At 46.5% G+C, this 27,771-nt stretch overlaps 1 protein-coding gene across 1 annotated transcript; it reads left to right on the top strand.

The window, feature by feature from the left end:
- The first annotated feature begins 273 nt into the window (after positions 1-273).
- Ikbke (inhibitor of nuclear factor kappa B kinase subunit epsilon) lies at positions 274-26,249 on the top strand. Its single transcript, XM_055604801.1, is given in 23 exon segments — positions 274-360; positions 941-1,079; positions 1,454-1,585; positions 2,970-3,009; positions 3,011-3,137; positions 3,238-3,398; positions 4,725-4,785; positions 4,787-4,837; positions 4,967-5,145; positions 5,726-5,922; positions 6,615-6,679; positions 6,755-6,846; positions 6,980-7,066; positions 10,945-11,020; positions 11,141-11,204; positions 11,207-11,252; positions 13,503-13,579; positions 21,397-21,436; positions 22,237-22,338; positions 23,527-23,623; positions 24,404-24,510; positions 24,659-24,730; positions 26,216-26,249. Coding segments are annotated over 23 exon segments (2,133 nt in total).
- Positions 26,250-27,771: the final 1,522 nt, after the last annotated feature.

Raw genomic sequence — 27,771 nt, 5'->3', positions numbered from 1 at the left:
CAGGTAGAACAGAGGCAAGCTTGGGACCCAGTAGGACTCTCCTGCTACAGTTTGGCTTTTTTGGCTTCCTGTGCCACCACTTCTCCAGCCTCCTTGCCTGTGCATGGCCACATGGAGCTCTTTATGGGATGGTCTTGGGAGCTGATGGCTCACTAACAGTATCTATTGCAGGTCAGGCATGGGACTTTGGACCCCCACGTACTTGTTTGTTTTTTTGTTTGTTTGTTTGTTTGTTTGTTTGTTTCCCAGATGGAAGTTAGCCAAGGCCATGAGATGCAGAGTACAACTAATTACCTTTGGCACACTGATGACCTGCTAAGGCAGGGGGCCACTGCCGGTGTGTACAAGGCCTGAAACAAGGTAGTAGCAACTCTGTCCTCAGGCTCCTTTATGTCCTAGAGCTAGACCTATATTAGTCATTAAGATTCTATGTAGGTGGACAGGGTTCCAGGACTCTCCTTTCTGATGGGAAAGGACTATATAGGTTTGGGCTGAGGTATGGGATACTGGAAAAATTTCTTGCAATGGTGCCTCTTTCAGAGACATGTTGGTACTAGGGAACAAGACAGAAGGGGAGGTGACAGCAGGTGGGATCTAGGAAGAGCAGGGCTGGGAGGTTAGGCCTGTTTGGGTTTGTTTTATAGAGGCTACAGAGCTGTGTCAGAACACACTCTGTGCTCAGGAACCAGTGGCAGAGTAGACAGCCTGGGCAGTTCTTATCTATGGCAAAATGAGCAGTAACACAAGTCATTTCCTGTGGGATAGCAGGTGTGTCACTTCCAAGTGCTGCTCCAGCCCTCTGAGTAGGGGATGTAAGCCCATCCATCCCCTGCTTCTCTCCTCTGGGGCTGGGTTAGAAGAGAGATTTAAAGAGAAGGGAGGATAGCAGCTCCCTAGCATGGGTAGAACCTGTGATTCTCACCCTGTGCCCACATGCTAGAAATCAGGGGAAGTGGTTGCTGTAAAGGTCTTCAATTCAGCCAGCTACTGGTAGCCCCCTGAGGTGCAAGGGAGGGAGTTTGAGGTCCTGGGGAAACTGAATCATCAGAACATCGTCAAGCTGTTCGCTGTGGAGGAAACAGTGGGTCATCTACTTGGTCAGAGAAGGAGCTCTTGACCTTTGCAATCCAGAGAGAGGCAAGCCATGCTCATCATCAGTCCAGAAGCATTTGCGGGAGGGGTGGGGGTGTTGGGAGGGCTGTCAAAGAACTCAAGGGTGTGGGATCACACGGGGAAATCATTGGAAAAGGAAAGGGAGAATCAATGCATACTCAGAGAGGGCTCTTAGGAAAGGTAGCCTTGGGTTGGTTCCTGTGTCTGAGATGGGTACAGCAATAAGGCCAAGCTAGAAGCTGGGACCCAGGAATGAGGCTGTAGGCTCTAGGTAAACAACCTCCTGGCAGGCAGAAGTGAGAAGTCCTCTCCTCCCCAAGCCACCTCCTGTCCTGTGCACCGGGAAGCAGCCAGCAGAAGGTGCTGGTGATGGATTATTGCTCCAGTGGGAGCCTGCTGAGTGTGCTGGAAGACCCTGAGAACACCTTTGGGCTTCCTGAGGAGGAGTTCCTGGTGGTACTGTGCTGTGTTGGTGAGCCATGCCCTTTCTCCCAGGCCCAGGCCCTCTACATGGGCAAAGACCAGGACAAGTGTGATAGTCTGGTAGGCACCTAGTGGGCCTGAGGCAGAGAGATGGGCCAGGAAGACCCACGTGTTTGATTCAGCTCAAAGCTGTAGGAAGACAATTCTAAAACAATTGTTTTCCAGTGTTGAAGGCAGGTAGCATCAGTCACAGTAGTCAACAGATGAAACGGCCCAACACTTTGGATAATACATTGTGGTGCCTGCAGGTGGTGGAGTATAACTGTACAGAGGGAATTCTAACACACATGGCAATGTGGATGAAACTGAAGGACACTTTGCTGAGGGATGTACTAGCCACAGAAGGGCAAAGACCACACTTGACTGGGACGCTTAAGGTAGTCAGGTTGCTGGACACAGAGGTAGAATGTTGCACATGCGTGGCACTGGAAGCATAGAGTAAGGAGCGCTGGTTAATGGGTGTGGAACTTCATCTGGAAAGGAGATGAGTGTTGGTTTGCATGATAGTGTTAATGTGCTTACAGCCACTGTGTGCTTAAAAACTGTTAAATTGAAGGGCCTGGTTGCACACTGGGGAGGCTGAGACAGGCCAATCAGGAATTCCATGGTAGCCTGGGCTACATTGTGAAACATATCCAAAACAAAAAATTTTAAATGATAAATTTTGTTGGGTATGTTTTACTACAAATAAATAATAAAATGGAGAATGTGCCCTGGGCTCCCCAAAGAATCTGAGTCTGATATTCTAATGTCCTTGGGAACCCTTCCTTCTATTTATTTTTACATTTTAAATTATTTATTTTGTGTTTATGAGTGTTTTGCCTACATGTGCGTATGTGTGCTGTGTGTGTGCCTGGTGCCCTCAGGGGTCAGAAGAAGGTTTCAGATCCCCTGGACCTGGAGTTACAGATGACCGTGAGACATCCTGTGGGTGCTGGAAACTGAACTCAGGTTCTCAGGAGAAGTGGAAAGTGCTCTTAACTGAACCATATCTCCACCCCTTAAATTTTTATTAAATTATTTTTACTTTATGTATATGGGTGTTTTGCCTGTCTATATATGTGACTGGTGCCTGCAGAGGCCAGAAGAGGGCGCTGGAACTGGAGTTCCAGTTGCAAGATGACCTGTGGGGGCTGGGAATCGAACCAGGGTCATCTGGAAGAGCATCCAGTGCACTTTACCAATGACCCATTTCTCTAGCTTGGAATGTCCTTTCTTTTCCCTGGGGGGTTATCCCTGGTCTCCAGTTTTTTTTCCCTGTACCCTTGAGCTCCCTGTGGCAACTCCCTGTCTACTTGGATCCAAGGAAAGAATCTTCATCAGGACAAACACTAGATGAGCCGCCAAGCTGTCAGTGCTCTGTCTGTCTCCAGTGGCTGGCATGAACCACCTGCGGGAGAACGGCATTGTCCACTGTGAATATCATGCGCCTGGTGGGGAAGGAGGGGTAGAGCATTTATAAGCTGTCTGACTTCGGGGCTGCCCAGAAGCTGGATCATGATGAGAAGTTTGTTTCTGTCTATGGTACAGAAGAGTACCTGGTAAGTGACATGTTGGAGACCCTCTGCCCCAAGCTAATGTGCTTCCTGAAGATACCCTAGGAGTGTCCCTCCATGGCTGCTCTCTGCCTTTCTCCCATAGCACCCTGACATGTATGAGCGGGCAGTGCTTTGCAAACCCCAGCAAAAGGCGTTCGGGATGACTGTGAATCTCTAGAGTATTGTGGTGACCCTGTACCATGCAGCCACTGGTAGTCTGCCCTACATCCCCTTTGGTGGGCCCTGGCACAACAAGGAGATCATGTACGGTGGGCTATGGGACAGGGAATGAAAGGGACAGGCCCTGAGCAGGCACCTGGCCCTTCCCCCATGGAACCCTGCTGCACCTCTGGCCCTCAGGCCCTACCTTGATTCTTTTAGAGCCACTTTTAATCAAACCAGAAGCACAGCCTCACAGCCCTGACTTGGTAGAGAACATTCATATCTCCTTGTCTTAGATCAGTGTTCCCTCTAGCCCTGACCCCATTCCTAGCTCACCACATCTCCACCAAGGCTCAAGGATGCCTACAAGGTTACAGAACCTGCAGGGGTGAAGACAGAGCTGGAACCCAGGTCCAGGGTCTTCCTAGTGTCTCTCGTTGACTTATAGGAGGAGCTGAAGACAGGGGCTGCCATGATGTACTGCCCAGAACAAAAAAGATGTAAAGTAGTGACAAACCAGTGAAATGAGGAGCCCTGCAATACAAGGATCTACTGAGTTATAACTGATGCTGCACAGAAAAAAAAAAAAAAAGTACCAAGTCTTGAGACAAGTTCCCATGGTTCTAGCTGTAGGGCAATTGGAAAATATCTACTGGACCTAGTGCTGAGAGTTCATTATAAATAAATCTTGGGGAAGAAAAGCAGAAGTTTACAATGGCTGTAGGTAAAAGGCAGTTAAGAGGAGAGGGCTTCGGAGTGGCAGAGCAGTCCACAAAAAGTATTTGTCTTTACTCTGGTTGCAGTTAATGGTCTGCAGGGGTTATAGAGAAGAAGGGCACAATGGCCTTGGAGGTCTGAAGTGCTAGGATCTAAGGCAAGCTTTCAGCATATGGTCAGGAAGTGAAATTGACTTTGGTTTTCTCAGAGCTGATCTACAGTTAGCTGCTCTTCTCTTCTCCATCTTGTAATAAATGAAAGACATCTGAGTTGTTGTTGTTGTTTTTCTTATCAGTGTGTCATAAGGAAGCATGTCATGCACCCTTGGTCCTGGGACAACCTGTATGGAACCAGATTTAGGGACAAGGAGGAAAGTTGGAATGGAATGGGCTGTTGGGGAAGGATAGACTGGAGGGGCAGTTAGAAAAGTGAGGAGAAAATGTGTGGTGCTGAGCTCAGTATGGCACGGATGTGAAGGTGGCTGGACCTGGTATAGCCACAGTGACAGTGAGAAGGGCTCTGCCTAAAGCAAGGAGCTTGGCTGGGCAGAGGTGCGAGCCAGGATGCAACAATTTCATTTTCCAGCCTTCCTCACAGTGGCTGGGTGACAAAACTCTGTTTGGAGTTTATTGTTTCTTAAAGTATGGTGGATGGATGAGAAAGTTTGATGAATGGGTGGGGGACTAAAGACCTGATTCTACCCCACCACAGGTATAGAATCACCACTGAGAAGCCAGCCGGGGCCATTTCAGGGACTCAGAGGCAGGAAGATGGGGCCCCTGGAGTGGAACTATAGCTCCGTCACCTGCAGACTGTCCATGGAAGTGGACACCTCCCTCTGCTGAGTCCAGATGTCCAGGCTATCTCAGCAGAGCTCCGGGGCCCTCCACTCTTCTTCTGTAGCATGTGGAGTTCTATTTGGGTGCTCAGGTCCTCATATTTTGTATGTGTAGGGGCTGCAGAGCCAGCTGGTGCCCATCCTAGCCAACATCCTGGAGATAGAACAGGCTAATTGCTGGGGCTTCAATCAGTTCTTTGCAGAGACCAGTGACATCCTGCCGCAAACCATCATCCATGTCTTCTCCCTGCCCCAGGTGGTCTTGCATCATGTCTACATCCATGCCCAAAACACGTGAGTGGAAACAACAGAGAGAGGGAAGAGAGCCTCCCTCCCTTGTCTAAGCAGTGCTGTGGGTCCAAGGGTGCTTCTCCCAAAAAGCATTTCCATCAAGTCAAGTTGAACAGACTTCCTTGTCTGTGCTCCAGACTTCGTGCTATTCAGGTGAGACACTCTAGTTCCCAGGTTTGTGATTTGTTGTTCATAGAACCCCTTTACTCACTAAATTCTTGGTCTTCGATGTTTGAGACAGGATCTTACCATGTATCCCCACCTGACAAACTCTCCATCCTCCTGCCTCAGCCCACGAGCTGGGGTCAGCATGTCCTCTAACACCTGGAGCACTGTATGGGGTCAGGAGAGTTTTAACAAGGGTACAGCAGGATTGGGCACAAAGGCAGAGGTTAGGCATTGGAACTCTGGACCCTCTTCCCAATTTGCATGAACTCTGTCCTTTTCCTCTCCATTTTTGATGAAAATACCACACACAGACACCCTTCCCCAACCCTACCCTAGAAAAGTTGAACCCTACCCTAGAAAAGTTGAGCCCTCCCACATGGTGCCTCCTGACACTTCCCTTCTCTCACATGTCTAGGATTTCCATATTTTTGGAGGCTGTATATGAGCAGACCAACGTGGCCCCCAAACAACAGGAGTACCTCTTTGAGGGTCACCCCTGTGTCCTTGAGCCAAGCCTCTCAGCACAGCACATGGCCCACACAACTGCCAGCAGCCCTCTGACTCTGTTCAGCATGGCCAGTGATACACCCAAGGGGCTGGCCTTCAGAGACCATGAGTAGGGCCACTCAGGCTGAATCTTTAACACTTGAAGCAGTCTCCTCTAGAGTCTGTGGGTTTCCAACCCAGGGCATGTCTTGTTTCCCTGGTGAGAGTTTCTCTGGCCCACGGAGTAGAAGTGAATTGAATTTGGGTTTTAATTCTATGCATACCTCTGAGTTGCCATGTGACTTGAGCTGGTCACTAGACTTCCTTGTGTGGCCCCAATCCTCCAACAGAGACTGGGCATTTGGAGACATTTAAGGCCTCAACAATTTCTACCATTGGTGGGGAGTATCTTGTGTATTTTGAGTTGGAAGAAGTGTGAGTCCAGGCTGCAGGAGAGAAGGACAGGTGGACAGAGGCTTAGAGATTTGCTCTTTCCTTGATTTCTAGAAGTAATATTCCTTCTCATTTGGATCATGCGTAGTCCTCCTCTTAGGGGAGGGGGGAGCCTTTAACCTTGCAAGAGAATAGGGATATACTGGATGTAAAGGCAGGGCTTTAGGATGTAGTTCTTGAAATGACCACAAGGTGGCAGTAAAGAACTGAGACTTTGAAGATCCACAGAGTCAAGATTTGCAAGGACAGCTTTAGGTGGGAAATCAGCAGCTAGGGGTGACTGTGAGCTGGGAATAAGAAAAGATGGCCTCAGAGTTGACCCAGTCCATAGAAGCAGACTTTTCAAACAGAGTCTTTGTCTGCAGCTGCTCTGGACATCCCAAAGTTCGTCCCCAAGGTCGACCTACAGATAGATTACAGCACAGCTAAGGTGAGGGGCCACCCCAGAAGGCAGAAAGGGGTTTGACAGGAGGAAGGACTGATCCTGCCTATCTGTATGTTTCAGAGGGTGCTGGGAGCTGGCTACCAGGCCCTGTGGCTGGCATGGGTCCTGCTGAATGGGCAGGCATTGATGCTTCAAGGGTTATGCTGGGTCCTGTGAGTACTGTGGAGGGCTGGGGGCAGAGCATAACACACCCACCCAGACCTCTTTTGGCCCTCTGTAAGGCTATGCCTACATGCACAGTGCCCTCTGGTCGACGTGACCCTGACTTGGACTGCTCTCACACAGGGAGGTGCTTCAGAACATGTGCCAGCAGACACTAGAGGTCACACGGACAGCCCTTCTCTTCCTCAGCAGCAGCCGGGGCTCTGAAAGGTGGGTGTGCTGCCGGGGCCAACTGAGTCCCTCAGCTCTCCTCTCTGCTCCTCACCCCTGCAGTGCATCGGCCCTCCCACACACAGAGTTCTCACCTTCTGCAGCGTTAGTACTCGCACCTTATCATTCATATCCTTTCTTCCCAAAGGCGTCTCCATCCCGGCCTAGCACTGCCTCCTGCAGGAAGAAATCCATGGGGGCACTGCCTCCCTGGGCTCCAGGGCAGTCCCTTAACCCAGGAAGGGCAGCCTCCCAGCTCCCCGAAATGAAATACCCTCTTGTACCCCAGAAAGAGCAGGCCCCGTACCCCAGGTAGGGTCTTAATTTACTAGGACATTGAATGATTCAAAACACTCATTCTGTACCAAGCCCCAGGGAGAATAAAAGGGGGGGGGGACTCATTCCCAGGTATTGTCTCTGCACACTGAGGAAAATCCAGATTGTTTCAGCCTCTGCAGCTTTTGCTCTTATTTAGTTTCAGTGGGTCTTCCTCTTGTCCTTGCCTTCTGAGGTGGAAAGAGAGCCTGGGAAGGAGGAAGATAAGTTAATGAAGGACAGGGAGAAAAAACAAGAGATCCACGGGCCAGGCTGCTGTTGAGAAATGAACATACCCTAAATCCTGAGAGGCATAGTGTGGAGGTCATGAGAGATGAGAGTTCTTTAGCCCAGGGAAGCTTTTCCCATCAAGCTGTGACAAAGTGCCTGAAATCCCACCCCCTTCCTCCAGCCCACCCTGAAAACCTGAGCCTTTCCCTCAAAAGTGCAGGGAATTTCCAAGAGTGGGCTGGATGTCTGTGTCCAGAGCTTTGTAGAAAGCTCTTTTGATGAGGTAATGATGAGATAAAGGGGGAAAAGTGTTTGCAGGTGACAGAACTGGAGCCCATTGTAGCCGAGTCTCTTCAAATGGTGACAGAGGGTGGAAGCCTTCTGAAGCACCCTTATTGGACATCCTCTACCCAGTGTCCTCGGCAGGTCACAGAGATGGCATCTAAGGGTAGGATGTGGCATCTATCCCTCAGAAGGGTCCTACTGCCTTGGTGCACTCAATCTTTCCTTGGCACATGAGCCTAGGAAAGGGAGCCAAGTCACCAAGGTTTTAAGCCCAGAAAGCCTAGGTTGGTAGGGGCATGGAAAGAATGTTGTGAGGCAAATGTCCTGGATTGAAGTTAGAGATGTGGATGGGGAAGACATGGAGTCTGGAGGGTCCACTTAGAGAGGTTGGTACCAAGAGAATGACAACTGGTGATCCTTTGTGGGTACTCAGTCTGGGTAGAGGCATGGAGAGGAAGATGTGGGGTGTCTGTCTGCCCTGGACTGATGGGTGGTGGGAGGAGGCAGGTTGTCAGCTAGACAGGATCTCCACTCTGGCTCCCAGGCTCTGAGGCCAGGAGTGTCAGGTGTTTGTAGGAAGATGGAACAGAAAAGAACCTGGGCAGAGAGGTTTGTAAGGGACCACAGGCTGGTCAGTATGTTTTCCTGCCTGGGCCTCTGGCCAATATCTAAAGCCCCCTGATCTAGTACTTTGCAATCCCATTCTTTCCTACTGTAGATTCCTCCAAGCCTTAGAGTATAAGTGCTGTGGCCACCAACTCCCTCTACAGTGGAATGGGGAATTTTAATGAGTGAAATTTCACCTTTGATGATGGTATCAGAGTGTTATTTCCTTCCCAGCTGGTCATCTTTCCTTTCTTCAGTGTGCTTTCTTGGCACGGCAGGCTTCCTAGCCTTTCTCCCAAGGGTCTCTGGCTGGAGGAATATCTGGACATCAAGACAGATATTCAAAACCTCAGCAACCTTGAGGTTTCCCCACTTCCCAAGCCCCAACAATACACATTGACTCCCTCAACAAGTCAACAGTCACACATGGGATAACTGCTATGTGCTAAACACTGCAAGGCCCCAGAGTTCTCTAGTGGATAAAGCAATGCAGTATTGCTGCCTTCCTGTAACCTCCAGCTGACTCCTGAGACTCTGCTCACCTCTCCCTTCCTTCCCTGACTCTGCATTTCCAAGCAAAAAGATACAGAATTCTCTCTGTAATTGTTATCATGTAAAGACTATGCTGGCTGGGCACAGTGGCACATGATTTTTAATCCCAGCACTCAGTAGGCAGAGGCAAGGGGATCTCTCTGAGTCTGAGGCCTGGTCATAGCAAGCAAGTTTCAGGACAGCCAGGACTATATAAAGAGACCCTACCCAAAAAAAAGAAAGAAAGAGAAATAAAAGAGAAAAATAAAGAGAATATATGCTAGACAGGAAAGTGGACACTGGGTTCTATGCATAATCAAAAAGCTATTTGCAATTGATACCTGCTGGCAAAGGGAAAATAAGTTTTCTTCAATGGCGTATCACTGGGTATAACAACTACTTCCACAGCAGACCCCATGGCCAGGAGTACTTGGCCAACACAAAATGAATCCATGGTTGGGAGAGAATGGGGTATGACTATATTTGATTTTCTCTTACTGTTTTGTTTGTTTGTTTGTTTGTTTTGATTTTTTGTTTTTGAGGAGAGAAAAAGAATATAAAGTTGGGTGGGTAGGAAATATAGAAAGGATCTGAGTTATGAGAAAGGAAAAACATGATCAAAATATATTATATAAAAAAATTAATAAAAACTAGGAAAAAAAAGCTTTTTAAAAAAAGTATATATGCTAGTAGGAAGCCAGGAAGTAGAGAAGCACCTCCCACCTGACAGTGGTCACCACACTTTGGTCCCTCCTTTCTCCATCAGTCACCACCTTTTTGTTCCTTGGTGTTTTATAACCTGCTTTTCTCAGCTAGTGAGCTCTCTTCTGCCAGTACATTCACATCTGCTCTGTACCCATCATGATTGGGAATTTTCTATCATAACTGTCCTACAATTTCTTTTTAAAGCTTGTTGTGTCCAAACTGGGAACCAGTCCAGAACCACATTTTGTGTCTAATTTTGTTACTTCAGTTTCATTTTGTTTCTTCCCTTTCTTTTCATGCCACTGACTCATTTGAGGTTCCCAGTTCATGGCCCACCTCAGCTTCATAGGACTTCCTGCTGTCATTTAGTTTCTTCTTCCTCTCTATGATCTTTGGTAAGTTCAGGGTTCCATGGACTGTTGGATTCAAGTTAATCATCTTGTGTTAGAACACACCATAGACCAAGCTGGGTAATTCCTAGTGTACATGACGCACATAGTAGCCATGTGATTCCTCTGCTATGTAGGAATATTTTTCCTGCAAAAGAACCAGGGTAGTGCTACCTTGTCAACTTGAAATGTCCACCTCTCAATCATTGTTAATTGAGGTTAGTCTCAGTCACTTCACTGGGGCAGTGAGATGCTAATGACCCAAGTCTTGGACTGTGAACTAGTACCCTCCCATCAACGTGTTATTGGTTGCCAAGAAATAGTTTCTTTCTTAGTTTTTTGAGACAGCATTTCTCTGTGTGTAGCCTTGGCTGTCCTGGATTCACTCTGTTGACCAAGCTGGCCTCGAACTCACAGAGACCCATCTGCCTCTGCCTCCCTGAGTGCTGGGATTACAGGCATGCACCGCTAAGCACAGCTAAGAAAAACAATTTCTACTGGGAAGAACTTAATTCTATTCAGTTATAGAACTTTTTAACAAGGGTTTTACCAATAGCTACCTTGCATTGTAGGCTTGTAGGTTTTTTCATGAATCCCGGTGTTTCAATCTACTTCAACTTTTATTCTTTACAGTGCTCAACAATATTACAACCATGATGTCTAGGGCCCATGTCAAGTTGGTTCTCCTGTGTCAAACCCTCAGAAAGCTGACAAGACTGTCACAAAGAAGCTGTGCCCAATGTGTGGGTACAGAGCTCACTACCCTTCACCCAATTCCTAAGCCCCCAAACACACCCTTATTCTTCCTTTTCTCAGGTTCAACAGTGGTACTAGGAAACCTCACTTCCAGGAACTAAAGGAGGCCACAGAGCTGAGGTCCAAGCTGCAGGCTGTGAGTTAACCAGGAGGGCAGAGCTTTATAGAAACATTGGGTGGGAAGAGCAGGCCTGCAGACTGCCCAGCATAGCCTTGATTTAAGGACCCCACAGGATTCTCTCTTTTGGCTCCACAGTGCTCAGAGGTCCTCTCTAGATGTTCCCACAATGTTATAGAAATCCAAATGAGCCTGAACTGCCTGGAGAGCTTTTAAAGGACCAGGATCAAATTGATGAAGACCACAGAAGGTCTGTGGCATTTCCATCATCTGTGTGACGAGGCTGGGAGATGCACAGTGGTCCCCAAGGCTTTCTCTGAGGCACCTTGATTGCTCTCTTCAGGGACAGGGTAGTAGGGTATGAGAGGGGAATCTAAGAAAGAGTCAGGCCCTCTCCTGAGACCAACCTCAGGAATGAGAACCTGGGTCCTGCCCCAACTGGTTGCTGGAATAACAAGGAGTCACAGCAGACACTGTAGCTCTGCTGGAGAGTTTGGCTCCCTTTCTTCTGGTGTGTCTGCAAGTAGGTCCTCTCACTTAGAGCATCTCATTGAGTCTGCCAAACAGTGGCACTGAGAGAGAAGGCTCAATCTGTGAGGCTCATTTCCCCCGAGTCACAATCAGTAAGTGACACGTGAGCTTCAGGTAAGATCCACTGAACCTCCAGAGCTTGCAGGAGACAAAGATTTAATATTTATTTGTTTGTTTGTTTATTTATTTATTTATTGTGTCTGGGCTGTAGCACAGTGGCAGGCCATCAGGTTCAATTCCCAGTACCACATGATTGATAGACTGGTAGATAGATAGATAGATAGATAGATAGATAGATAGATAGATAGATATAGATAGAGACTGATAGATAATAGATTGACAGATGATAAGCCATATGGGCTTAAAAACTCTGAAGAAGAAGAAAAAATCCAGGTGTGATATTGCATGTTTTTAATCTCAACACCTAGGGAGGCAGAGGCAGGTGGATCTCTGTGACTTTGAGCCCAGCCTGGTCTACAGAGCAAGTTCTAGGACAGCTAGAACTACACAGAGAAACCCATCTCAAAAAACAAACAAAAATTATTTTGATTTATTATTTAGTATGTGGGGGGTGTTTTGCATGCATTTATGTCTATATACCACATACATGCACCACCAGAGGTCAGAAGATGGCATCAGATCTCCTGGAACTGGAGCTATAGACAGTTGCAAACCACTGTTGAGGAACTGAACCCATGTCCTCTAGAAGAGCAAGAAGTCTTCTAAACCAGGGAGCTATCTCTCCAGCTCCTCACTTAACAGCTTTTAAAGACTCCTATTACTGTTCTTCACACACACACACAAAATGCCTACCTATCCACAAGCTACTGAATGCAGAGCCATAGCCTGCCTTGTCCCACTGTGACCATGGCAGTTGAAGTCTCTACAGGTCTAATGTCTAATGTCCTCAGTTCAAACATCTTTGAGAATGACAAGGTTTTCTTAGATCTTTCTTAGCAGAAACTAGTCTAAAATTAATACAGTCTTGTGTACTCTGACTCATCTATGGTGAAATTTTTATTTCTATTGTTTTCTGAGACACAGCCTCACTGTGTAACTGTGACTGGCCCAGAACTCACTATGTAGATGTCTAGAGGTCCACCTGCTTTAGCTTCATGAGCACTTGAGATTAAAGGTGTGTGCACCACACCCAACTCTTATGGTAGATAGTTCAAGTGCATTGGATTAGGTACCTGCACCCTACTCCACTGGTATGCTCCACAAACCCTCCATGTGCACTGAGGTGCCTTTCTGAAACCACAAGGCAACTCCAAGTTGATATATGTGAAACCACGGCTCTAGACACATCTCAGCCAATCTCATCCTCCACTGCAGCTTCTCAGAAGGGCAGCAGGGGTCTGCCTGAGCCCCTGGAAACAAGCTTGCACTTTGCCCAAATCCAGAAATACCTGAGGTGGTGCTCACCTAGGGACCTCTGGGAGGAAGTGGAGCCAAATAGTCGCAAGGGTAAGGAGGGATACCCCAGTAGCCTGAAGGGAGTAGGACACCCCAGTACCCTAAAGGGAATGGTTGTATCCAGTGTGAAAAGCAAGAGAAAAGGGCAGCAATGACTTTAAACCCCAGACTGGCAAGGCTCTTGAGAGATCACCTCCCACCCCAACCCTCCCTCCACAGTACCATAGGTTCATTACTGTTTCAGCTAGGGTTGTTGTTTTCTTCTATGGAGTAGGTATTGGGTGTATTTCGAATATAGGCTCTTTTCCCCAATGTAGACTCTCTGTCTCACCTGCTGGGGGGAGGGAGGAGGAAGGGAAGGAGAGATCTGGAATAGTGAAGGAAGGCTTGATATACGTTATCTATATCAGCTTAGAGATGAGCCAGTTTCCTCCATTCCCAGACCACACCACACCCTACTCTGAGGCTTACTCTTCTGCAAGGAGCCAGCTTACAGAACATCTTCCAGTTCCTATCACTGTGATGTTTGAGTCTTCCTGCTTTCTGCCCACAGTATCCAGAAGATCCAGTGTTGTTTGGACAAGATGTGCTTCATCTACAAACAGTTCAAGAAATCTAGGATGAGGCCAGGTGAGCTTTGGAGAGAGCCAATGACTAGGAGCCTTCCCTCCCTTTCTCCTTCCATCTACCCATCTTTGTTGGGGGTTTCACCAAGTGTATAATACTACCAAGAACCAGGGTGCAGCTGGCCTAAAGCAGGAGAGTCTCTGCCTGCATGTTGCCTGCAGGTCACGTGTATTGTCATGAGAGAAGCTCAGGGGACATGGATGCAGAATATAGTGAGCAGGAGCTTGGGTAATGTGGAAATGGGCCTGATAAGGAACTCCTTATCTTGAAGGGTACTTTAAGAAGTATTCTCCTGTCTCCTGTGTCTTTCAATTGGTTTGGTTTTGGCACTTGTGTGCTGTGTTGGGGGTGGGGGTCTTGCGCATGCATGAATGGATGTGTGTTTACATGTTGTGGAGGCCAGAGATTGCTGCTAGGCTTCTTCTTTAATTGTTCTGCACCTTATATTTTGAGGCAGAGATCTCTTACTTGAACCCAGAGCTCACCAATTTAGCTAATGTAGCTATCCAGCTTGCTCTGAGGATCACCTGCCTCCACCTCCCTAGCATTGCACTCTGAGATGGCCACCATACCTGCCCAGCGTTTTCATGGGTGCTGAAGAGCTGAACTCCGGTTTCCACGATGTACAGTAGCACTGCCTCACAGAACCATCTCTCCAGCCCCTCCACTATTTTTTTGACCATCAAAAGAGTCAGTTTGATGACTGCTTCTATTTCTTTGGGGGATATAGGACTAGTTAGTTGATTTACCTGGTCCTGATTCAGCTTTGGTAAGTCAAATCCATCAAGAAAATTGTCCATTTCATTTAGATTTTCAAATTTTGTGGCATATAGACTTTTGAAGTAAGTCCTAATGATTGTTTGGATTTCCTCAGTGTCTGTAGTTATGTCCCCCTTTTCATTTCTGATTTTGTTGATTTGGGTGGTGTCTCTCTGCCTTTTAGTTAGCTTGGCTAAGGGTTTGTCGATCTTGCTTATTTTCTCAAAGAACCAGCTCTTGGTTTCATTGATTCTTTGAATTGTTTTATTTGTTTCCAATTGATTGATTTCAGCCCTGAGTTTGATTATTTCCAGCCGTCTACTCCTTTTTGGTGTGTCTGCTTCTTCTTTTTCTAGGGTTTTTAAGTGGGCCATTAAGTTGCTTGAATGAGCTGTCTCAAATTTCTTCTTGAAGGCACTTAGTGCTATGAACTTTCCTCTTAGCACTACTTTCATTATGTCCCACAAGTTTGGGTATGTTGTGTCTTCATTTTCATTGAGTTCTAGGAAGATTTTAATTTCTTTCTTTATTTCTTCCCTGACCCAGCTGTCATTTAGTAACAAGTTGTTCAGTTTCAATGTGTGTGTAGGCTTTTTGCTATTTCTGTTGTTGTTGAGGTCCAGCTTTATTCCATGGTGATCAGACAAGATACAAGGGATTATTTCAGTCTTCTTGTATCTGTTGAGGCTTGCTTTGTGACCAACTATATGGTCTATTTTGGAGAAGGTTCCATGAGGTGCTGAGAAGAAGGTAAATTCTTTTGTGTTTGAGTGTAAATGTTCTGTAAATGTCTGTGAGGTCCATTTGATTCATGACCTCTGTCAGAGATATTGTTTCTTTGTTTAATTTCTGTTTTGTTGACCTGTCCTTTGTTGAGAGTGGGGTGTTGAAGTCTCCCACTATTAATGTGTGGGGATCTATATGTGGTTTAAATTTTATCAATGTTTCTTTAACAAATGTGGGCTCTCCTCTTACCCATAGAAGTTCTCAAGACAGCTGCCCTACTGCTGGGTTTCTCCCATCCAAAAAAAGCCCAGGACCAGATGGCTTCAGCACAGAATTCTACCAGACCTTCAAAGAAGAGCTAACTCCAATTCTTTTCAAACTATTCCACAAAATAGAAACAGAAGGAACATTACCAAACTCATTCTATGAAGCCACAGTCACCTTGGTACCTAAACCTCACAATGACTCAACAAAGAAAGATAATTTCAGGCCAATCTCCCTTATGAACATTGATGCAAAAATACTTAACAAAATACTTGCAAACCGAATACAAGAACACATCAAAGATATCATCCACTATGACCAAGTAGGCTTCATCCCAGGTATGCAGGGGTGGTTCAATATACAGAAATCCATCAATGTGATCCACCATATTAACAAACTGAAAGGAAAAAAAACACATGATAATCTCCCTAGATGCTGAAAAATCATTTGACAAAATCTAACATCCATTCATGTTTAAAGTATTGGAGAGATCAGGGATACAAGGCACATATCTAAACATAGTAAAGGCGATATACAGCAAGCCTATAGCCAACATCAAACTGAATGGAGAGAAACTTAAAGCAATCCCACTGAAATCAGGGACAAGACAAGGCTGCCCACTCTCTCCATATCTTTTCAACATAGTGCTGGAAGTCCTTGCTAGAGCAATAAGACAGTTGAAGGAGATCAAGGGGATACAGATTGGAAGGGAAGAAGTCAAATTATCACTATTTGCAGATGATATGATAGTATACGTGAGTGACCCCAAAAACTCTACCAGGGAACTCCTACAGCTGATAAACACCTTCAGCAAAGTGGATGGATACAAAATTAACTCAAAAAACTCAGTAGCCCTCCTGTATACAAAAGACAAAAGGGCTCAGAAAGAAATTAGAGAAACAGTACCTTTCACAATAGCCACAAATGACATAAAGTACCTTGGTGTAACCCTAACCAAGCAAGTCAAAGACTTGTATGAAAAAAATTTCAAGTCTCTGAAGAAAGAAATAGAAGAAGATATCAGAAGATGGAAAGATCTCCCATGCTCATGGCTTGGCAGGATTAACATAGTAAAAATGGCCATCTTACCAAAAGCAATCCACAGATTTAATGCAATTCCCATCAAATTGCCAACACAATTCTTTACAGACCTGGAAAGAAAAATTCTCAACTTCGTATGGAATAACAAGAAACCCAGAATTGCTAAAACAATCCTCTACAATAAAAGATCTTCTGGAGGTATCTCCATCCCTGATCTCAAGCTGTACTATAGAGCAACAGTTATAAAAACTGCATGGTACTGGCATAGAAACAGAATGGTGGATCAATGGAACCGAACAGAAGACCCAGAAATAAACCCAAACACTTATGGACACCTGATTTTTGACAAAGATGCCAAAACCATACAATGGAAAAAAGATAGCATCTTCAACCAATGGTGCTGGTCCAACTGGATGTCTACATGTAGAAAAATGAAAATAGATCCATACTTATCACCCTGCACAAAACTGAAGTCCAAGTGGATCAAAGACCTCAACATAAAACCAGACACTTTAAATCAGCTAGAAAAAAAGTGGGGAATACCCTAGAACTCATTGGTACAGGAGAAAACTTCTGAACAGAACACCAACAGCACAGGCTCTAAGAGCAACAATCAATAAATGGGACCTCATGAAACTGAAAAGCTTCTGTAAAGCAAAGGACACCGTCATCAAAACAAAGCGACTGTCTACAGATTGGGAAAGAATCATCACCAACCCTTTATCTGACAGAGGACTCATATCCAGTATATATAAAGAACTAAAGAAGCTGAAAAGCAGCAAACCAAGTAATCCACTTAAAAAATGGGGAACAGAGCTAAACAGAGAATTCTCTGTAGAGGAATATCGAATGGCAGAGAAGCACTTAAAGAAATGCTCAACCTCATTAGCCATTAGAGAAATGCAAATCAAAACAACCTTGAGATTTCACCTTACACCCATCAGAATGGCCAAGATCAAAAACTCAAGTGACAACACATGCTGGAGAGGTTGTGGAGAAAGGGGAACCCTTCTCCACTGCTGGTGGGAATGGAAACTTGTACAACCACTCTGGAAATCAATCTGGCGCTTTCTAAGACAATTAGGAATAGCGCTTCCTCAAGATCCAGCCATACCACTCCTAGGTATATATCCAAAAGAGGCTCAAGTACACAAAAAGGACATTTGCTCAACCATGTTTGTAGCAGCTTTATTTATAATAGCCAGAAGCTGGAAACAGCCCAGATGCCCCTCAACTGAAGAATGGATGCAGAAATTGTGGTACATCTATACAATGGAGTATTACTCAGCAATGAAAAATAAGGAAATCATGAAATTTGCAGGTAAATGGTGGGACCTGGAAAGGATCATCCTGAGTGAGTTGTCCCAGAAGCAAAAAGACACACACGGTATATACTCACTCATATAAACATACAACATAGAATAAACCCACTAAAATCTGTACATCTAAACAAACTAAGCAAAAGAGAGGACCCTAACTAAAATGCTCAATCCCCACCCTGAAAGGCAAAGAGGATGGACATCAGAAGAAAAAGAAAACAGGAAACAACCTAGGAACCTGCTGCAGAGGGCCTCTGAAAGCCTCTGCCGTGCAGACTGTCAAAGCAGCTGCTGAGTCTGATGGCCAACTGTCGGGCAGAGTGAATGGAATTTTATGTAAGAAGTGGGAAATAGTAAGAGCGGGAGAGAACAGGAACTCCACAAGGAGAGCAACAGAACCAGAAAATTTGAACACAGGGGTCTTCCCAGAGACTCATACTCCAACCAAGGACTATTCATGGAGATAACCTAGAACCCTGACAATGCAGCCACTTCTGATGTGATCTGATAGACTAAGATCAGAAAGAAGGAGAGGAGGACCTCCCCTATCAGTGGACTTGGGGAGGGGCATGCATGCAGAAAGTGGGGGGAGAGGGGGACCGGGAGGGGAGGAGAGAGGGGCTTATGGGGGGATACAAAATGAATAAAGTGTAATTAATAAAAGTTAAATAAAAATATTTTTTTAAAATAGAGTCAGTTTGTCTGGGAATGTGGAATCAGAAGAAATTCCCTTTAGAATTCCTGGACTGAGAGATTTATTACGTTATCTTTAAATGTCCACAAAGACCATCTGGGCAGGAACAATACTTCACAGGCTTAGGAATGGAAACCTGCTTGCCTGAGCTGGATGAGAGTGGAGTAAACAAGGTGAAGTTTGAACCTGGGAAGGAGTGGGGATGGAGCTGGGGAAGCCTGGATATAAAAACCCCAGTTATCTAGGGAGCTAATATGTCAGAGCTCACTCTGCCCCTGCCCTATGCTCCAAACATCTCTATACCTTTCTCATTGCCTAATGCTCTTCTGGCCCCAGGGTAATCTATAAAGCACTGTCACAAGAAACATAATTTCTAGCCACATGTGTAACTTAAGTTTTCTCACAGCCAAATTAAAAAAAAAAGCAGGCAAAATTAATTTAATATATTTTATTCAAGTCAATATATCCTAATGTTATTTTGGCATATACTCTATATTGAGTATAAAAAAAACAAGAGATGTTCTATGTGCCTTTTCATGCTAAATTTTTAGAAGCCCATGTGTATTTTATACTTTATGTCTCTATCTAGAAGATGAGTGTTCAGTAAATGTTATAAGTCGTAACAAAATTAAAAAGCTGTATTTAGTGGAAAAGACATTTCACCTTGCTTCAGTTTTGAATTTTACATTAATTGAATACATTCAATTAAGAATCCAGGTCTTCAATCACCATGGCCACATGTCAGGTGCTCCATAGCCACTTGTGTCTGGCAGTCACCAATGAGGACATAGAGATCTACAGAACATGTCATCTCTCCTTTGGCTTTTGGCTTCCCTTGGAGTCTGACCTCAGAAGACATGGGGAAGGCAAGCCCTCCTGTCCCAGGGAGCAGCAGGACCTAGGGCTCAACTAAGGGTACCTAGCTGGCCAGTGCTGTGGTTTCAGGAGAAGGTTGGTCTACCTCCATGTCTGGAACACCATAATCCTGCCACCTAAGTTTTAAAGTATTACCTAGTTAGGTACCAACCTAAGGACTCAGTAGGGCCTTGAGTTATAGTGCTTATTTTAAAAAACAAAACAAAAACATATATGCACTGCCTAGCGTGGTGGTGCACAGCTTTGATCCCAGAGCTCAGGAGGGAAAGACAGGTGGATATCTGTGAGTTTCAGGTCAGCCTGGTCTACATAGTGAATTTGAGGCCAACCAAAGCTATGTAGAGAGAACCTGTCTCAAAAACAAACAAACAACAACAATCTTCCATGCATCACAGTTTTCTTGTTTTATAGGAAACTGAGGCACAGAATGGGTTGTTAGCTCAATTATTGTAGGTCCAGGCTTTTTTAACCATCCCATTTTACAGCCTCAAGAGTTTCCATATTTACTGCTCTTTCAGAGCACTGTGTTGAAAACAGAAATAATGGCCAGCACCTGGAGTGTTATATGATGCCATTCTGGAAGGCTGCTTGGCTGTCTTCAGGTCACTCTCCCGTGATTCACATAGGCATCCATGTGTGCATGTGACCATTACACAAGCCAAGTCACTTGCACACAGCTGCCTGGTAGGAGAAAGGGCTGGGGTATGATCAGGTCCCTTGGCCTTCACAAGTTCAGACCCAGGAAATTGATCCTGCCACTGGGGTGTTAAGGATATTTTTATAAAACTGTTTTTCTCTCTTAATCTGGCTATCACACAAATAACTTAGACTCTATTTGTTTAATAATAAGCTTCACAACACAATTTCTGAGCAGTTATGACTGTATTCTTAACCCTTTAAACTAATCTGGCTTCTTTCCAGAGTAAATTCCCTAGATACTTACACTTTGTGGCGTTCCCTACTCCAGCTCCTCTCCTGAATTTTTCTGGACCTCTTCCATGGCTGAATCCCCCATTTCCTCCTCTAACTTCTCCCCTGGCTGACACCTTTTCCCTGGTCAGTGATTGGCTGTAAGCTACTTTATTGGCATATCAGGGGACAATTGGAGAGCAGTGTTTACACAACACTAAGACAGGAGATTCTCAGAACAAGAATTGCAACCAGATAGGGGGTTACAGAAATGAGCATTTGAATTATACAATAATTTTATGCCCACACTGGGATGATTGATGGGATGAGAAAGTGGAAGGGCAAATCAGTATCTTAATCAGTGGTCCTCAACCTTCCTAATGCTACGACCCTTTAATACAGTTCCCCACATTGTGGTGACCCCAACCATAAAATTATTTTGTTGCTACTTCATAATTGTAATTATATTTAAATATCTGTGTTTTCCAATGGTCTTAGGTGACCCATATGAAAGGGGTCAGTCATCCCCAAAGAGGTAGCAACCATAGGTTGAGGACCACTGCTCATAACCTCGGGATTACCGCTCAGGGGACCTACACCCTCAAAGGCCAGCAGGAGGCAGTCTCCCCTCAGTGCATGACCTTTTAAGTCTTCAGGTGGTAGCTTCATGCAAGCAGGATATGTCTAACCAAGTTGTTCCTTCTAAAAATAGTTTCTGGGGTGAGAGGGATGGATAGAAGGTAGTGACCTACCTGTGAGTCACCCTGGGGATGCCAGTTGGAGAGGGTAGTGGATGTAGGGTCACAGCTCCCTAGCACCTTTGAGGACCATTTCACCCAGCATTCCCCATGTGCAGCATTTCCCAGGTTCTGATGTGCGGCACACACACACACACACACACACACACACACACACACACACACACACAGAGGGTTTGCCTCCCTCTGGAGCCCCATAGCATTTCTCCTTAGCTCCTTTGTCCCTAAATCATAACCAGTCATTCAATCACAACAATAATGTTACTTGATGCTCCATTTCCTCATCCCCTCCTGGCTCGCCCAGGCCTGAGATTCCATAAAATAGCCCCCAACCTAGGCTGCCCTCGTCTTTCTAACTTGGTTAAAATAGCCCCCACCCTAGGCTGCCCTCGTCTTTTTAACTTGGTTAACCAACTTTTTAACTTGGTTGCTGAGTGGTTGAGTGGTGACATCATTCCCATCTGTTTCCTTCAGGCCTCAGCTACAATGAGAAGCAGATCCACAAGCTGGAGAAGTGAGTGACCTTGTTCCCTGGCAGGCAGATGGAGGTCATCGGGATGGGGGATGGCTTGAGTCTTCATTCCAGGAGGGGAATAGGGAAGCGCTTTGACCCTTGGCCATGGCTGGGCAAATGGGACAACTATCCAAACCATGTTATATAGGGTCAGAGGAGGGACAATGCCCAGCTGAGTCAGAGGTTTCTCACAACCAACCTTAATGTAACTGGCTTTACTCCCAGCATGAACAAGTCTGTTTGTAGGATTTTCTCTCTAATTATTTTCACTGATGGGCTTCTTCCCACTCCCTGCTTTTGACCTTGGTGGGGACCGTGCCTGGCTTCTCACAGATACTGTTTCCTGGATACCCACATCTTCCACAAGGCTATTCGGAGGTTTTTATCTCCCAGAGCTATCCCACGTCTAACTCCTGCACAAGGCTATTTGGAGGTTTTTATCTCCCAGAGCTATCCCACGTCTAACTCCTGCGCACAGGCGCACAAACACCCATGCTCACACTCATGTGCTTATGTGCTTTTCATAGCTGAGCTTCCTTACTCCTCCCAGGGATAAGGTTGAGAGTAGATGCATTCACTGGCCACCGTATCAACCTCCCCTGCTCCTTATTGGTACATGTGGCTTTGCTGGCCTCTGGGCTTTGCAACCCTAGTGTGTGGCCATCCTTTCTTCCCTGAGATACGCCCCTGCTGTGAGCTCAGAGGCTGGCATTTGTGACTGGCAGTGGCAAAAGGGCTAACTCTGCAGGTAGGTGGCTCTAGCTGCTCACCTCTAGACCATGCGGTCTCTGTTCTTCCAGGGTGAATTTTAGTCATTAAGCCAAGAGGCTCCTTCAGGTGTTCCAGGAGGAGTGCGTGCAGAAGTATCGGGTGTTGCTGGTCACACACGGCAAGTAGATGAGGTAAACAGCCTGGCCCTTCCTTTGTGCTCACAGAGCCTCGGCTGGCCCAGCTCTTTCAGAGGGCACTGGGTTCTGCCAGGCCTGAGTAAGAGATGAGCTAGTAAGAAGTGAAGAAATGGTGGGCCAGGCAGTCCTCTGGGTGATATCTACAAATATGCTTAGTTGTTTCCCCAGTGTTTACACAGCAAATGTTAGCACCTCCTTTGTCAGATGAGGGGATTGGGGCTCAAAGAACTGGTGTCTTCTTAATTTCACTGAGCTAATAAATAGTACTAAGGTCTAGAACATGGGCGAAGGTGTCCCTAACATCTGGATTTCACCTGCTGTCCCTGCCTGTTATGATGGGTCTCTTCTCTCCAGGAAGGCTCCCCTAGGGAAGAAGAGAAACAGCTAAGCTTCAAGTAGGCAGGAAAACCAGGCTAGGCTTCCATACCTCCCTCACACTCTTCCCAAGTATGGGACTCCCTTTTTCTAACAGGCCCATGGTCTCCTAATATACTTTCCTGGGACCCCTGAGAAGAAAGGTCAGTTTCCTGAGTGCTATGTGTCCTGTGGGCTTGTCATGGGCCAGTGTTCTTTCCACCCTCACATTTGAATACAGTGCCTGACAACCCCAGCACTCTGATTCGACCTCCTCGGCAGATCTTAGACATCAGGAGTTTAAGAGCTATCCCCAATAATTCTAATGTGTATTCAGAGTTGAAAACAAATTGGCTCAATGGACCTGGGACTTGCTATCCTCTGTGCAAGGGGAAATGTCCCCACTTGTCCTCTTAATGGAGAGAATTCTCAAGTTTTGCCCTTATTTTGTTAGGAAATGGAAGCATGGACACCCCTCACATAAGTGCTCTAGTGTGGACTGTCACTACTCAAGGCAATGCGCTAGCCAGGACTGTCATCTGTCTCTCAAGCCTTACCTGGCTCAGTGCTACCATACCCATTCGTGTGACCAAGCCGCATTTACATGGGTGTTGTTATTGATCCCTCCCCTGGCTCTGCTGGGATTCTCTCAGTTCCCTCTGGAGCAACTGTCTGCAGCATGGCAGGCAGGAGAGGTTAGTGAGACCCAGAAGGACAGAGTCATAAAGGGAACTCTGCTTAGGTACCCGTGGTGAGCTGACAACAGCTGGGAAGTCCCAGCAATGGAGAGCCATGTCCTTCCTGCTCTAATCTCATTCTTTACTTAAGGCAGGTTCAGAAGGCCCAGAACCACCTGCACCTCATTGGCTGCTCTGTGGCTGCCTATAACTCAGAGGCCTGGGAAGCTCAGGAGAGCCTGTGTAAGGTGTGGGTGCTTTGGGGACACTAGGGGCTGCTGAGGGGAGGGGCATTTGGATCACTTCCTGCCAGTGTACAGAGAAGCCTTGACCAAACTCAGGGATGCCCATGAGGGTTGGAGTTCTCTGACCCACACATGTGCCCCAAGATAGGAACATTCCTAGTCATTTCAGACTGAGGGTCACTATAAGCAAAGGCTCTGTCTGCTGGGACATCTTCCTCAGGTTCTGTCCAGCCTGGAGGTCCCAAGGCTGCTCTTGAGAGGTTACATGAGCTACCCTTGGCCTTCTGATTTATTCTCTGCCAAGGCAGCTGTCTAGCCGGCCACAGGGAATACAGGGGGAGCTTCTAGGGGACAGATACATGTGGCTTCCAGCATCTGACTAGCCAGGAACAGCATCTATCCCAAACTGTGGCTCATAGTATGTCATGAGTGGTTTAGGTTGGACCCAAAGGGAAACTTGGCAGACTGAATCATTCAGTTCAGTACAGATGAAGGAAAGCAGCTACACCAGTGGGACTCCCAGGATGGGAAGGAGTGGCATGTTGAAAAGACTGGATAGTAGAGGCAGGCAGATCTCTATTAGTTTGAGGCTAGCCTGGTCTACAAAGCAAGTCCAGGGCAGCCAAGGCTCCACAGAGTAACTCTGTCTTGAAAAACAAAAAAGACTGGATAGTTCTGGGGAGACAGAGTGAGGGCAGATATGTTACCTTCCTCAGCATATCCGCTACCCAGCCACACATGAGCTGATAGCACCTTCCTGACTAACCCATGGCTTCCCTTCAGATCTTTGATCAGCTCCTTCTGGACAGAGCTTCTGGACAGGGGGCTCAGGTCTCGCCACAATCCATGGCTCCACATCCCAGACCTGATCCAAAGGACTTGGTCTTTCAGTAAGTGCTGGAGAGTTGTGGGGTAGAAAGGTGCTGAGGCCAACACCACATTTGCTTTACCCTAAAGAGGCTGCTCCATGGCCTCTGCAAGAGAGCTCTGGGCCTAGTGGCCTGGGCCTCAGCCACCTCTTTCTTTTTCCTTGGACAGTGTGCAGGAGCTTTGTACTGATATGAAGCTGTTGGCCTTTGATCTCCAGGACAACAACTGCCTCATCGAACGGTAAGCATCTAACATGTCAGGAGAGTGCTGTGTCCTCCCTGCTGCCAGGCTGCAGGGAGCAGAGTCCCTGGGTTCTCCAGACAGGATCCATGGTACTTGCTGATTCTCTAAGCAACCATGCTTGAGTGTAAGATCTCATCCATAGACAGGGCACCATCTTGAGGAGGTATGGGTTTTGCTCACAGGGCCTGAAGCTACCTAGCCTCAGTACATCAGAGTGAGGCTTGGAGACAAGTGGACTTGTGGGTAGAGTTCTGCACTGAATGTGGGCTCTCGCACATGTTCCCTGGGATCTTCTCATGTGTTCTTGGAGTGGATGCCACTATGTCTCCCCCTGAAACCACAGCACAGACAAACTGACATTTTTGCCCAAAGTCTGTCTCCTGAGCCATGGGATCTATCCTTCCCAACTGCTCTCAGAGTGCCCAGGCTGGTGCATCTCTAGATAGCACCCTCTCCTTGGTGGGTAGGGACCAGCAGCAGTGCTCAGGATTTGGGATTCTAATACCAGGATTGCCAGCTGCTCCAATGACTCAGGAGCACATTTACAGAACAGAAGGTCTGCTCTGTAGCAGTCCCACTTTATAAAGCATGTTTGTTGTTTGTTTGATACAGGGTCTCATTGTGTAGCCCTGGCTGTTCTTAGACCAGGCCTCGAAATCAGAGATCCACCAGCCTCTACTTTCCAAGAGATGGAATTAAAAACATTCACCACTATGCCCACCTTGGCATGGGCTTTTTAAAAGCCACAAAGCCAGCGCCCAGAGGCTTCCCTCCTCCAAAACAGCCACACTTCCTAATCCTTCTCAAATAGTTCCACCTAGTAGGGATCAAATATTCAAACACACTGGGGATTATTGTCATTCAGACCACCACATGCTATTTTGAGACATTGGAATTGGGGTCAGGAGGTAGGCAACCAGTAGATTCTGTAACTTGTCCCCAGTTTAGGAGGGTTCCTTTGGCAGGGGGAGGGGGGCACATCTGTTCCCAGTTTCATTCCAGCTCAAAGAGAATCTATCTCCTCCACAGCCTCTGTCCTCTTGAGCAGGAAGTTCTAATCATTAATGCCAACATAAATCTTTCTTGCTGCGATTTATAGTCTATTTACAAACATCTCAGAACTTTGCTTTAGTAAATTTGCACTTCCGCATTCAGACCTGCAGCCAAAGAGCCTAATGAACCAATCTGGACCCTTTCTGGCCTCCCAGAGTATCTTCACATTAAAACAATGGTGCTTCTAAACGTGCAGGGTTTCTGGGCACTGCTCTAGAGACCCTGATCGAGGCCTAGGCTAGGGGCCTTTTAAGCTCTCCAGGTGATTCCAGATCGGAGATGAAAAGCAGAAGGCAGTGTCTGGGGACAAGCATCCTACAGGAAGAGAGCTAGGGAACTGAGGAGCTGATGGCTGTGTGTTCCTGAACGTTGGTGGCCCTGGGGTTCCATCTTCAGTTGTGCCACTCTGACCTGTGCTTTTCCTTTCAGGCTACATAGAGTCCCATCAGCACCAGATGTCTGAGCTTTCTGGGAATGCACAAGGCACAAGGGTAGATTAGAACCATTCATACTATACCCCTACACTGTGAGACCAAATGCAGGGCAAGCTCTGGTCCCATCTCACCAGCCTACCTCCCTCTTGGCCACTGGCCAACAAAGTAGCAGTACTTTTGAAAGAATCAGACTAACTTTGTAACCTATGTTTCTTTTAATTGCCTTATAACTTATATTTTCAAGTTTTAGGCCCATGTTAATTAAAGCCTCTTAGTGCTTCTCCAGAGAACAGAGGAATGTAAAAGTTCCTGACATTAGCCATCTGTGAGGACAGGATAAGGAAGAGAACAAGCAGAGATCTCTACTTGTGGAGAGAAATTCACTGGCTGGTCGGCGCCTATGAGATAAACTTTGTTTAGAAACTGGGCCAAATGGCCCCAATCCTTTTCCTGAATAGCTCCTGACCTTTGACCCAAAGCCTGTAGCCCCTACTCCTCAGAACAGACATGGGATGAGTTAATAACTCTCCCACCTTTAACTGCAGCTATATCTCATATGGCAGGAAATTCCAAACTGACTTGAAGATCAGATATTTACAACAGGGCTGACTGGACCTAAGGGTGCCCAGCACCAACCAATTATTTTAAAAGTTAAATACCTCATCCAATCCTGAATTGCCAAGACTGAAACCTCTAAAAATTCCCATCCTTGTCCTTTAAAAACCCAAGGCCTTTGTCTCCCAGTGCCACTCCTTGGTGATCAGCAGGGGTGATCACCATTGAGCAATGGTCAAAATAAACCTCTTGGGATTTTGCATCAATGAGATCCGTCTCCTGAGTTCTCTTCATCCCTTCTAGAAATTAGGCTCATGCTGGGCCTAACACTTTGACTGTCTGTCCTCTTGGGAAACAGGTTGGGACAGCACCTACAGGAGAAAGCGTGCAGCTACCACTGCCTTATCCAGCAGACACCAAGACTGTTCTTCCTCATCCAGGTGTGGAAGTCTGAACTCAGGTGGGCCTTGGGAAGAAGGCCCTCAACCCTTTCACATTCTGCACTTCCCAGGGATGAGCAGGCTTCTCCTGGTGCTTCTTCAGGGTGCTGGATCAGAGGACTTAATCTTCATGGTTTCCTATTGAACATAGCAGGCTGTTTCCTGAGGGTCCCCATTCCTGGCCACAGGCAACTCATAAACTGCCCCTCTGTGCTTGGTCTTAATGCACCTGCGTTTGAAAAAAAATAAGTAGTTGAGGCCAACTACTGGTACTTGGGGGATTCCCCCTTTGCCTTCCCTCCCTGAGGCACCCCTTAGGTCTGAGAAACAACTGGTCAGTATAAACAAGTAGCCATGCCAAGTGGACAGGTGTTGGAAGCCAGGGTTCTAAGCAGAAAGCAGGTTCGTACCTTCAGAAATAAAATCAATGCACTGCCTTTTCTGTTTTCCCTCAGCTATGGAACCTGAAGGAGAAGGGGTGGGAAAGCCCTGAGGTCTGGGAGGGGACCTCTCCAGAGAAGCATTGGAAAATGGAACAGAGTGCTCATTTCCTGGT

This window comes from Psammomys obesus, unplaced genomic scaffold, assembly GCF_907164565.1.
Source record: "Psammomys obesus unplaced genomic scaffold, mPsaObe1.curated_primary_1811, whole genome shotgun sequence".
Taxonomy (NCBI): Eukaryota; Metazoa; Chordata; class Mammalia; order Rodentia; family Muridae; genus Psammomys; species Psammomys obesus.
This window is presented reverse-complemented; position numbering and strand designations above follow the sequence as displayed.